Consider the following 13,416-nt stretch of genomic DNA (forward strand, 5'->3'; position numbering starts at 1 on the left):
TCTCTAACATCTGAAGCTAAAAATATTGTAGCTTTTAGTTTTCATCTGAAAATAATATTTTTCAATTTCTTTATTAATAGTCTTGTTGTTATTCAATTATAGTAAGCGAAGTCTGCAATTTGTCCCAGCCGCTCAAAGATTTGTCCATTGTTTAACGAACTGTACCGTTACCTTGGCTGCTCAGTCCTTTTTTTTTTTTAATTCATATGAGAACTCTGCCTTGTTTTGGGCCTTTTGAATTTTTAACTGTGAATTTTTATTATATTTCTTTTTTTTTCTATTATCATTATTATAATTTTTATTCCTTTCCTTCTTTTACCTTTACTTTTTTTCCTTTCTTTTTCTCTCCCCCTTTTTTATTAAAAAAATCTTTATTTTTTTATTATTTTCTTCTTCGTCTCTTTTTCTGGTCCCTTTTTTCACCCACTGTATGTTAACTAATGTTTTCTTATTTTGAAAGACTTAATTTTTGCCGATAAAATTCTAATGAATTTTTCAGTGAAAGCAAATATTGGTGAGCTCTTTAACTGCGTAACACTGTTATTGGAACATATCCTATATCAATACCCTCAATCTTACTAATTTTACGAAGAATGTATAGAAAAAGTGTTGTCAAAAATTTCGACCTAAAGGTTGTAATAAATTCAACTTGAGTTTTATTTTTTAAATGAAATTATGACTGTTTCTGAAAACGATGATTCAGGAAAACAACAAGATAAACAAATGAAATGGTTTTTTTATGGCGGTCTTTATATAAATATTGCGGATTAAATTCTACTTAAACATTGGGCATAATTCGCCAACAAGCAGTCTGCCTTCTTTGTCTCTCAGAGCGAATGTCAAACCTATGATTAAAAGAACTTAGAAAGCAATGTAGATTAAACATGATTGACAATTTTATATCCAGAATCGGAGATGTATATCAAATTTTGGAGTAGGCCAGGATAGCCTGGTTGGTAGAGCGCGTCTCTTGGGTTACGAATTCAAACCACACCGGTCAAAAACTCTCCGTGTGTGTGGTGGCTGGCGCACGTATAAAGCTGTCGTGGTCACAAAGTCCTCCATGTCGAGAGTAATACCACTGAGGGTACTGGATCAGGGATGATCGTTCTCTGATTCAGGTCTAAATTACAATCTGTGGATGAGTGAATGAAAAGCATGAATGAAGTCCACCCCATAAAAAGGGTTGTGACTAGGGATTGCAATACCGGGATACCGAATACCGGTATTTTGAGCCATTTGTACAATTTTGTAATACCGGTATTCACAAGTTTAAATACCGGTTTTTCGGTATTTACTAGGCATTTTTAAAATTTCTCCACTATATGTTCAGGTATCGCGAACATAGCAAAATATTATGCGTTTTTGTTTTTATGTCTCCATAACGGGCGAAATTAATTAGCTAATTAATGGCTTAAATCTAAATTAGCTAAACATGGATTATCCCTGAAAGAAAATATTGTATCCTTAACGACTGATGGAGCTACAACTATGAAAATAGTTGGAAAGTTGATTGGTGTAAATCAGCATTTGTGCTATGCACATGGAATTCAATTAAGAGTAATAGATGTATTATACCAAAAAAAAAAAATAAAGAACAGAAGAATCCAATTCTTATGGATATACAAATTTCGGATTCCAACTTTGAAAAGAGTAAGAGTGAGAGTGATATTGACAATGAAGATAATGACAATGTAATTGTTGAAGAAGATATTGCTAATGAGAATAAAATATTAACCTATCAAGAATTGCTTTCTATAATTTATAAAGTTCGAAAAAATGTTAAGATATTTAAACGTTCCCCTATGAAAAGGATATTTTACTAAAATATATACTAACTGAAAATAAAACAGAATATATGTTAATATTAGATTCTAAAACACGTTGGAACAGTTTACTCCTAATGATGGAACGATTTTTGAAACTGAGAAGCCCAATCCAAAAAGCAATAATCGACTTAAACCTGTAAATTAATTTTTCAGATAGTGAATTCGACTTAATATCCAGAACTATATCAGATCTACTTCCAATAAAACTGACTATTGAGGCATTGTGTCGGAGAGATTCTAATTTGTTAACAGCTAATTCAACAATAAATTTCATGTTGCAGTCACTGAAAGAACAGCACACATCACTATCTGAAGAATTATATATTACATTGAAAAATCGCACAGAAGAAAGGCATACCGAAATAGAAAATGTCTTACGGTATTTACATAATTATAATGATTTTAAAAATGAAAATGAAAAAGAAGAAAAGAAAATAACCAATTCAAATCTGATTAAGTTTAGAGTAAATTTTCTTACAATTTTTTACCCACAACCCTATCCACATTCAGAAGAGTTCGGTTCAATTATCGAAGATTATGATGTCACTACTGTCGATAGTGAAAGGGAATTGTCTCCTGGACAATTATTAGAATTAGCGATTAAAAAAAATTTCTACGAACCAAAATACAATACAGAAATCAGCTATATCCAAAACCATCCGACGAGAAATCGATTTATTTGAAGATGAGGGATTTAGAGGTAAATACTTCGAAAAAGTATATCGCGCATTGCTAACAGTACCACCAACTAGCGTAGATGCCGAAAGAGTGTTTTCGACAGCTGGTCATTTTTACACAAAATTACTTTTCAGGTTTAATGACAGTACAATTGATGCATTATGTTTTTTAAGATCACATTTCAAGAAGTTGTAATAGTACCCCAGACTGAATAGTGATATTACACTTTTTTGTGATTTAAATAAATAAGATGTTTCTTTACTTTTTTGTGATTATATACTGTTATAATTTATAAGTTACAAATTATTTTTTGTGATATTTACACTCTCTAACAAAACTGGCAAATAAAACAAAGAAACACCTGTATTTTCTTTCTTTTTCCAAAATTTCTAATACCGGTATTAAAACCGGTATCCCGGTATTAAGATTTAAAAAATACCGAATACTGGTATTGAAATTTTGGTCCGGTATTGCAATCCCTAGTTGTGACGTGTGTGTAGGTAAGTCGTACTCTTAGCCCTAGATGCCGCTATTGTAAAACAAGAGACGAACCCTTGGCTTAAAATCACTGCCTTCTAAATTCAGTGGGCTTGTTTATGACAAGTGCCATTAGAAACAACAAGTTTTGGAGTAAATCCGTCAAAGGATTGATTGTCTGTCGGTTTGTATATTTGTGAACATATACGTAAATATGATAACTCAAAACGTAACAAATTAGATAAAATGAAATTTCCTGTATGGTCTAAGCATAAAAAAAAGTGTGAAAAAAAAAAGGTTGAAGTGTTATTCGATTTTGTTCTTTACACTATGAATATATATTTTAAAATTAACCATATTGTGGAAATATGAAAAAAGTCAGAGAGAAAAAAATTTCTAGATTACAAAATTGCTGTTTACAGTTACATATCTCAATAGTGTGTTAGAATTTAATGCACGTATTTCTTTACAAATTATAATGCACGTAATTAACAGCTTTAACACAATTGTATAAATATCAGTATAAAAAAATCATAACGATCAAGAAACATCTAAATTAAATTTTAAGATGACGATGAAAACTGGAAAAGGTTTAATGATGCATCCTTTAGAAAAAATTAGGAAAATCAAAAACAAGAAAGGAAAGGAAATTTGGGATTATTTTAAATTATCTTCATTGTTACCAATCGAATTAGTTAAGCTGCATAGCATGAAGGCAAAATTTTTATTGGTTACTAATTAAAAAAAACTTTTTTTTGCAATAATTAGAGAAGTATTATTCTCAATTTTTGATTTAAGTTAGTGTCTGCTATTTCAATCTTTTAATGAACTTTTTCTTTATTTGTAGGTCATGTCGGTCCCCCATTGCCATGCTGTCATATCAAACTCGTCGATGTTCCCAAGATGGAATATTACGCAATTAACGGCCAAGGGGAAGTAAGAATAGTTCATAAAATATGTTTAATTCAATTTTCATACGTACTACTTTTGCTCTCAGAATTCGAAATATCATAATGAACGAACAATGATTATTTACTATCAGATACAGAAAAAGCTGCAAATTGGGAAAATAATTAAAGAGAAAAATTATAAACAAATAATTTTTATATAGAATTGCAATCAAACTTTAAAATGATTTCACAAAAACGTAGATTTTATCATGTGATAACATGATATTGTTTTCACTTGAGGTTTTTGGAGCTTCAAAAAGTGAAGGCAACAAATTGGCTATTTATCCCTTTTCCTTTTATTTTGGAGTCGGCTTTCACACTATAGCTTTTGAAATATCTATCGTCTGCTAATGTAATTTTATTTTTAGTCGGCTTTCACAGTATATTTTTCCATTATCTCTCTTCTGCTAATATAGTATTTTCCTTGAAAATCACAGTGTTATTGCCTAACTCGAGCAACGTCTTATAAAAATAAACCAAACAAGTTAAAATATTGTTTGTTTAATCGATAAAGATTGTTGTTTCAGGGATAATTTCAATTAATTAAAATAGGGTTATTAGAAAATAATGCAGAAAGTTGTCACATTTGGTGATTTATCGCCAACTAAAGTTACAACAATTTTAAAATTATGCATTCTCTGAATTCTTACGAATGATCTTAATTAATTTAAGTCATTAACCAGTTTAAACAGGTTTGAAACAATTATGAGACTATCAGATTCGCACGCGTCAGTATTTAGAAAAAAAGATGTTTTTTTTTCTATGTCAGAATCGGTTGAGCTACAAAACTAGAAAAATTGAAAATGAAAGATTATTATTATTACACACACACAGAGAGAGAGAGAGAGAGAGAGAAGTCTCGTGATTGTTTCAAACTGGTTTAAACTGGTAAATGACTTAAATTAATTAAGACAAATAATAACTTAAAAGATAATAATGTTCTCACATAATAACTTGAAATTTACGATAGTAGATTTCATTTTTTTTATTAATATTAAGATTTATTGATGATATAAGCATTTAATTCTATAAAAGATCTTGCCATCCGGTGCTGTATATCTAGAGGAATGGCATAAAAAGGAATTACGTATTTTAAATACACTTATTATAAAGAAAAATAATGCGTTCTCATATAGTATGGTTATATATAGTTTGCATTATATTTGCGACTCGACTTTGTTTCAGATCTGCATAAAGGGACTGAATGTTTTCCAAGGTTACTTAAAAGATCCTGTTAAAACAGCTGAAACTATCGATGAAGAAGGCTGGCTGCATACCGGAGATATAGGAATGTGGATGGAGGTATGTACATATTATTACGTACCAGAGTTATGACGTAAAAATTGAGCTAAGACATAAATTGTATTAGTAAGTAAAATGAAAGCTTTATGAAGAGGTAATATCTGACTCAATTTGCCACAAAAGCAGCAGTTGTTCTCCTGATTAAGTAGTAAAAGTAAATAAATAAGTTAAATTAAATTAATGAAACATTGTTCTCCGTTTTCTAAAAAGTTAAAGATACTCTTTATTGAAATCTGATAGTCAGAATAAAATCGTAAAATAGGAGACATTCGTGAGAATAAAAAAAAAGCATGTAAGAACAAACAATTTATTTTTTAATCATTTTTTACTTGATTTTTAATGTTTAAAAAATATTAGAGAATTTTTTTTTTAATAAAATACCCTTTGGCTTGTTTTTTTTATAACATTGGTTTCAACATTTTATGCTTTCACATTTTATTGAGAAAAACTTATCGATTTTTTTAGTGCGTTAATAAAAACATGTTTTTAATTTTCAAACATATAATGTTTTACCTTTTACTCTTTAAATTTCATAGCATATGCATATAAATGCCATACCATATATATGCTATTAAATCTTGCAATCAATTTTCTTCTCAAGATCATGTCGCTTTTCATATGGAATTAAAATTTAATAAAAATTAATTGATGGATTGATAAAAGAAATTCTAAAAAAACTTTAAATGTTTTATTGTCATTAAGAATATAGAATTGTAAAAATTTTTCAGAACTCTAGTGCTGAAGGAAATGAATTAAAAACTCAAGAACAAAACTCTATCCATTAGAGGAAAACATGTAGAAAGATATCATCAGATTTTCTGATGTCAATATATATATATATATATATATATATATATATATATATATATATATATATATATATATATATATATATATATATATAATAAATCAAAAAAACATTTCTTAAGTGATGAATTTCAATCTTTTTTTTTCTCGTACGATCTCTTTTAGGTTGAAAAAAATTTCGAAATCTCATTTATACGATAATTCAATCCAAAAATATTAAGGAAATAATTAATTTGGGCTACTTGAAGAAAATTAAATTGAAAATGGATATTAAAATGAGATTTTCATGAAACGAATTAAATCAAGAAAATTTTAATATTATTATTGGTTGGCGTACTATCTGTGAATCGTGTCATGTGGCCTGCACGATGGAAAAAAATTGTTGTTAAGGTTTCTACTAGAGTTATATCTTTCGAAATTCATAATTACTTCATGAGTAATAAGTGTCCGGCCAAGAAAGATTTTTACTTTCACTTTCGAAATTTCCATTATATTTTTAATTAAAGACTGATTAAATTTTTTGAGCTCTTTCTCAATATCAAGCTTATTTCAGCAGAAAAAATATTTTTACATCATTAAAAAAATAACAATAAAAAGCTTTAAATTATAGTGATTTTTCCCCGCAATTTTTTCTCTAATTTTAATAAACTGTCAAACACATTTTTAGAAAATTTTACAAATATTTTTGTTATTTTGGTATTGGGATTTACGTACACGATCGTTGCGACGATATTTACTACATTTTTTTTGTATGCATGTTTTTATTGCTATATAATTATCAGTGAATTTAAAAACTTAAATACAGATGGACGAATCAAACTCAAAACATTATCATAATTCTAATGATATTATATGATATTTGGAAGTAGAAATTCTAATACACTTTAAATACACACTTCACGCATTTTTGTTTTAAAACATCAAAGAATCTAAAAGAAGATGGAGAAATGAAAATTTTCATATTCTGTTGGGATTCTATGCGATCTTACTTCGGATATGGTTCCATGACTTAAAAAAGTCCTGTCCTCTTACCTTTCTCGATAAGTAAATTAAAAAAAAATCATTCCTATTCATTTTTGTTTTAAAATATCAAGGAATCTAAAAGAAAAAGAAGAAATTTAAATTATCATTATTCTGTTGGTATTCTGTGAGATCTTATTTTGGTTAAGGATCCGTGACTTAAAAAAGTCCTCCCCACCGACCTTTCTTAATGAATAAATTATAAAAAAACATTCTTCCTGTCTATAATACTTTAAGATTCTAGATAGCCACTCATAAATGAAATCATGAGCTAGATTCCATTCTAATCAATTTGTTTTCTTGTCTCTTATTTGTCATAAACAAATTTATTTAATAATTATATTCAGATAAATTCTCTCCTACTGATCTAATGAGATAGCAGTCACAATCACCCAACAAAAGTGTGAAATTCTATGCTATATTACTTCGAATAAGGATCCATGACTTAAAAAAGTCCTGTCCTCTGACATTTCCTGATGAGTAAATTAGAAAGAAAATCATTGCTATTCATTTTTGTTTTAAAATATCAAGGAATCTAAAAGAAGAAGAAGAAATGAAAATTGCCATTAATTCTGTTGGGATTCTATGCGATCTTATTTCGGATAAGACCCCCTCACTTAAAAAAGTCCTCTTCACCGATCTTTCTTAATGAATAAATTATAAAAAAATATGCATCCTTTCTATAATATTTTTAAAATTATTGATAGCCACTCATAAATGAAACCATGAACTAGATTCCATTCTAATCAATTTGTTTTCCTGTCTCTTATTTATCATAAAAAATTATTTAATAATTACATTTAGATAAATTCTCTCCTTCTGTTCTAATGACACAGTTGTCATCGAACAGTCATAATCACCTAACAAAAGGAAGTACAAATTACTCCTTTCTAAATATTTCCTTGAGGAAGCCTCTAAGTAGGGCGGATCTTAATGATCACTTTCCGAAACCCAAAGGCAGAAATTATTCCTTTCATCTCAGCAAAGAAAATAAAGCCAACTTTATCCTTCTAAGGAGAAATGTATTCATGTTTAGTTATTACAATTTACTACTCGAATCGGAATTGCGTAGTATTAGGATTATTAGATAAATTCCTATAGGAAGACTGCCTATTGTAATGATTCTCACGACAAGACTTCTGAAAAATTTCTTCCATTCTTCACCGATCATGATTCCTAGAACCCAAAACCACCACCGCTTTGTCCATTTTATCTTCTGAACAAGATAGAGTAATTAATTTTGTTTGGATTTTAAATGGCGTGGTATATGTTGTTAAAAATGTAAAAATATCAGACCAGTTCGTAAATGGCACTAGCTGAAAATGGTGGGGGATGGAAATTTTCATTTCGCCATAACTTTCTTAATACTGAAGATAGAAAAATAAATCCAATTAACCAGATTAAAGTCTCATTAAGACGAACAACTTTTTTAATTAAAGTTTTTTTAATATTTTACAATATCTTAGAAGTTAGGGGCTGAAAAGTGATTTTCGAGTCCTAATTTTGATTGTTCAAACATTCAAACATTAACTATTTATGTTGCCAGACAGTAATGTAGATGTAAATTAAGCTTCCAGCTTGCTGAGAGGAATTTTTTTTTATATTATGAACCAGGAAATGAAGTGGAGTGATAATGTGTCAACTTGATACTTTGCATCGAGTAAACAAAAGTGTCAGGTACACAAGACTGATACAGAGTGAGAGTATTAGACAGTAGATATAAGTTTTTGGACTCGATTGAAGCCGAATGAAAGTCTCGACCTCATGCGTTTTCATATTTCAGTCATACAAAATATTTCAATCGGATGATACCGTATCAATCTTATGCATGATATTAGGGGGAAAATAGTCTAGTTCGTTATCCTGTCTCGGCAATTCTATATACATGATGTTTTATTTAATTACACATATTTCATTCCCAGCCAACAGCCTTTTACTCATGCAACGGTGAACATACCATTGAAGAATCCCCGCCTTTTTCTATATTAACTATATTAAAAAAATCATTTCATCTTCTCATTCCTCCGTCAATCACGATCAAAACCAAGATCACCAGAACATCGTCGTTAATACCTCTTCGCGACGAAAGCAATTTATGATATATTGTTGTTAATAAATTTGTTTGAATTCTTTTCTTTTAGAATGGAGCTCTTCGAATAGTCGACAGGAAAAAGCACATCTTTAAACTTGCCCAAGGTGAATATATTGCCCCCGAAAAAATCGAAAACATTTACCTGACAAGTCAATATGTCGCACAAATATTTGTATATGGCGAGAGTCTGAAAGTAAGTAATTTTACCTTTTTTTGTAGTATTTTAAATGTCTAATTAATCCTGTGTCAAATGTCCATGCACTGAGTAGCGTTTGTAATAATTCAATTCAAACAACGTTTTGACACAAAAAAGAGAACGTGTGCTAGAAATTATATCATGTTTGTTAACGTAACGTTCGTATTTAAAGCTGATAAATTATTTAAATCTTTATTCTCAAAGGATGTTTTTACTATATATAAAAGCTTCTTTGGTAGATCTCAGAGAATGAAACAGCTGTATTTTTATCCTTTTTCCTCCCGGCACTCACCGGTAGCGAAAAGGAATTGCTGAAACTGTTTAACAATCGCAGTCTTCACTTTTTTACACTTAAAGGTGTTTAAACAGGAATTAATGACCATTATCCTCGTCTATTCAAGTATTTGGAAAAAGAAATAATCCGCAAAGAAAAACGAAGTCGACTCTGTTTCAATATTAAATGGATGGAAAACATTCTTAATGATATATTAATTCAATTTCAGGAGGAGAAAAGTGCAAATTAAAAGCAAAATTTAATTTGAAAATAAAATTACTGAGAATAGGCATATTTCAAAATCATAATTTTTGATTATAAATTATTATAACCTTCAATATGGTTTCATAATGTATCATACAGTTTCAATTATGTAATTATGTATGATGTTGAAACCAAGTGTCATGTGTCTTTTACACCTGGAAAATGTGGGCTTACATAAAAGGAAATATTTTACCAAGGACATATGGAAATTTTTGACTTTTGCAATGACGTCATCAGATCTGTATAAGAGACTTAAAGTATTGTGAAAAGATATTCGAGTGATGCTTGTTCAATTACGCACATTTCCAATGAATATTACAGTTTTTGAATACATCAAAATGTACTTTGTATCATGTATGCATATTTTTAAGAGTTTAATATCACTTTCGTATCAACAGAAAATTTTTATTTTTTTATTTTTGCTGATTTAATTTCAGTTATTAAAGTTTCACGATTATTTAAATATCTTTTTATTTACTTTACAAACCAAAGGTTTGGGAATCACAGCTTTAGAGAAAATCATTTTTAATTGGTTAAAAGATAACAGACAATATAAAACAGCACGTCAAGAAAAGTCCTTCTATAATGTAGTATCAATTTAAATTAGAGCTTTAGATGGAATATTCTTTGCAAATTTCTCATCGAATTTATTGTCATTTGATACTCCGTTACTCTTTGCTTCATTTTATAGTCATCACAATCCTGTAAGGAAACATCTGCCAATTTCCAGATGTTTTTCATGTAATGTTTTGGTTACTAGGATGTGATTTTTTCTATGTAAATAAACATTTATTTTCCCGTCAAATTCCTTAAATTAAATGCTGATTTTTTTTCATTAGAATTTTAAGATTAAATTGCATTACTTACTACTTATACCTACATATGATTTAACATTGTGAAATACAATTGTATTTACCCAGTCCACGATTTTTCTTCAATAATATCTTGCTGAAGTTAATGATTTTAGATTTCTCTAAGACTACTATAAAAAGGAAAAGATGAGGATGGGAACTTGCTATTTTAAGAACATAAATGAGATGTACCTATAAATCTCATTAGATCTCAAGCATCCTTTTGATTGAAATGAAATCAGACCATTCCCTCTCAACGAAAATCTAATTATGAGTTGCAGTATGAATGAAAACTTCAATGCATCGAATGTCTCTAACACACGTAGAACGCCAATTATATTTTCCTTGTCTAGCAAAGGGATAAAGAAAGAATAATTTTATTTCGATATTAGAATAGATATAAATATAGAGAAACAAGAGAAAGAAAAGAGTGCCTCACATTTCCGTGTTGTCTGAATGAACAATATCAATGTATTTCATTTCTTTTTTGCAAGTGTATACCTGAATATTCAAAAGTTTGCGTTGCTTTCTTAACAAATAGTATACAGGACAAATGTGCATTATTAAGAATTTCGTAGCCAATTTATTTACTGCGTATTTACTACAATGGGATTTCAAGCATAATATAATGAAATAAAACTTTCAGATAAACTTTTATAAAGCTTTATTTCTCTATTTTTCCTTCCTTTTGTTGCACCTTTCATGTAAATTTCATTCTTTACATATTCAAATGCATATGAATATAGATATTAGTTTATCAATAATATATACATTCAAGAAGGTCGGTGAAGTCATTTCATACCTTTAAAATTCAAAATGGCGTCTAGTATAGCTAGAGAAATCACGTGTTCCTATAGTAAATTGAGTATCAAGAATTCATTGAGACGAACTACAGCGCGGCTACGGCAAAATCATGAAATTATCAAAAAAATAACGAAAAAAAATACAGTGAGTACAAGGTGGTTATAGGTCACAAAGTCTTTCCCTGATTATAAAAAAATTATTACAAAAGAAAACCTTTGAATATAATACTGTAACATTATTACTCAGAAATAGTTATGCACTTAATGTTTTTATTCCAACAAATAGCATAACTAATGCAGAAACAATAAATTTATATACGATTGTTATCAAAATGGCGCCAAGAAAGGGAAAGTTCAACGTGTTTCCTGGTTCCATAAATTAAAAACGGCCATTACATTTCAATGTCAATTTTGGGGTTATATAAAGGACCAAGAGTTTGCAATGCCAGTTGAAGATACTGATACACTCAAAGTTAGGATCACAGAGACTGTGTTAGTGCGAAAACCGAAATATTGGACAATGTTTGGCGAGAACTGGAATGCTTTGACATTCTTCGAGCTACTAAGTGCGCTCACATTAAAATTGGCTGGTGTAAATGGTTTTATTAAAGTCCTCGTAAACATTCTTATACTGTACCGAAACAACCATATGCTAAATTAAAATTTTTTTATAATCAGGGAGAAACTTTGTGGCCACTCTGTAATCTCTTTATTACCTTTCATAACATTTACAATATGCTATGCTTTGAAATGTAATTATTCCTATATAATTACAATGTTGTATACTTTTCTATTTTATTTAATAAATCAAGGGTTGAAGGGGCTGTGATATTCAATTTGTTGGACTTGTTAATGATGAAATAAATAAAAACTAATTCGAAATACTTTATTAAATAAAAATTACCATCCGTGATATAGAATGTAAATGTTTTTCAAAATCGGTGTACTGCAGAAAATTTCGTCAAATGGAAGTCTGTAGGATGGTGACTTTATAGTATTTATACTATGCGTTTTAAATGAATTTTTAATAAATAACTAAATCGTAATTATGCATTTTCTTATGTTAATTATATTTTCCTAGGCTTGCTTAGTTGGTATCATCGTACCAGAAGAAAGAGCGATCAGAAATTGGTGTAAATTGAATGAAATTGAAGGAAGCTGGAAAGAAATATGCCAAAATGAAGTAATCATTTTTATATAAAACTTTATATTTTAATGAACTAAATTACAATCTTCACAAAAAAAATATTACAAACCATGTCTTAAATATATTCTTGAATTTTGCTTCTTCATGGATACTCGAGAAATTTAAGAAACATTTACTCTTGAATTCAGTCTTTAAATAACCACCATGTGGTCAAACACCACCAGTTTTCGATAATATCGGCAGAATCGTTTCGTTAAAATAACGGAACGTGTAATTGCAGAACTGAATATAAATATTCCAGGTTTGCACATTTGTAAATGCTATTTTTCCAATCAGTGAATGCTCTACTTATATTGCATATAAATCTCTTAGATAAGCGATAATTCTCCTGTTTTTCCTATTCACATACCGGAAAGGTCAATTTGCTTTTCCAAGGAAATATTTTGTTTGCAGCTGTTTTAACAAGGATTACCACAGATATAAGAAGAAATAGTTATGTATCTAGGTCAGAATAATAGCTTAGTAATCTCACAAAGTGGGAATGATACCTATACAAATAACTTAAGTCAAAAGAAAAAGAAATGAAATAAAATTTGGAAACTTCATTTATAATTTTTATTCTCGGGCATAATATCTTTTAAAGTAACAACATCAATTATTCATATCTTCACTTTTTTTGTAAGTAATGTAAAAGATTGTCAATAGAAAAAACTGAACCAAGAATTC

General features: G+C 29.1%; 1 protein-coding gene across 2 annotated transcripts in view; it reads left to right on the forward strand.

Moving 5' to 3' along the window:
- The window catches only part of LOC129963191 (long-chain-fatty-acid--CoA ligase 1-like), a 66,307-nt gene that overhangs the window by 48,673 nt on the left and 4,218 nt on the right, over positions 1–13,416 (forward strand). For both annotated transcript variants that reach the window (XM_056077361.1, XM_056077362.1), the window contains exons 15-18: positions 3,832–3,920; positions 5,120–5,236; positions 9,205–9,348; positions 12,625–12,726. In XM_056077361.1, coding sequence (XP_055933336.1) covers positions 3,832–3,920; positions 5,120–5,236; positions 9,205–9,348; positions 12,625–12,726 — 452 coding nt within the window. The remainder of the gene's footprint in view (positions 1–3,831; positions 3,921–5,119; positions 5,237–9,204; positions 9,349–12,624; positions 12,727–13,416) is intronic.

Source organism: Argiope bruennichi, chromosome 3 (assembly GCF_947563725.1).
Source record: "Argiope bruennichi chromosome 3, qqArgBrue1.1, whole genome shotgun sequence".
Taxonomy (NCBI): domain Eukaryota; kingdom Metazoa; phylum Arthropoda; class Arachnida; order Araneae; family Araneidae; genus Argiope; species Argiope bruennichi.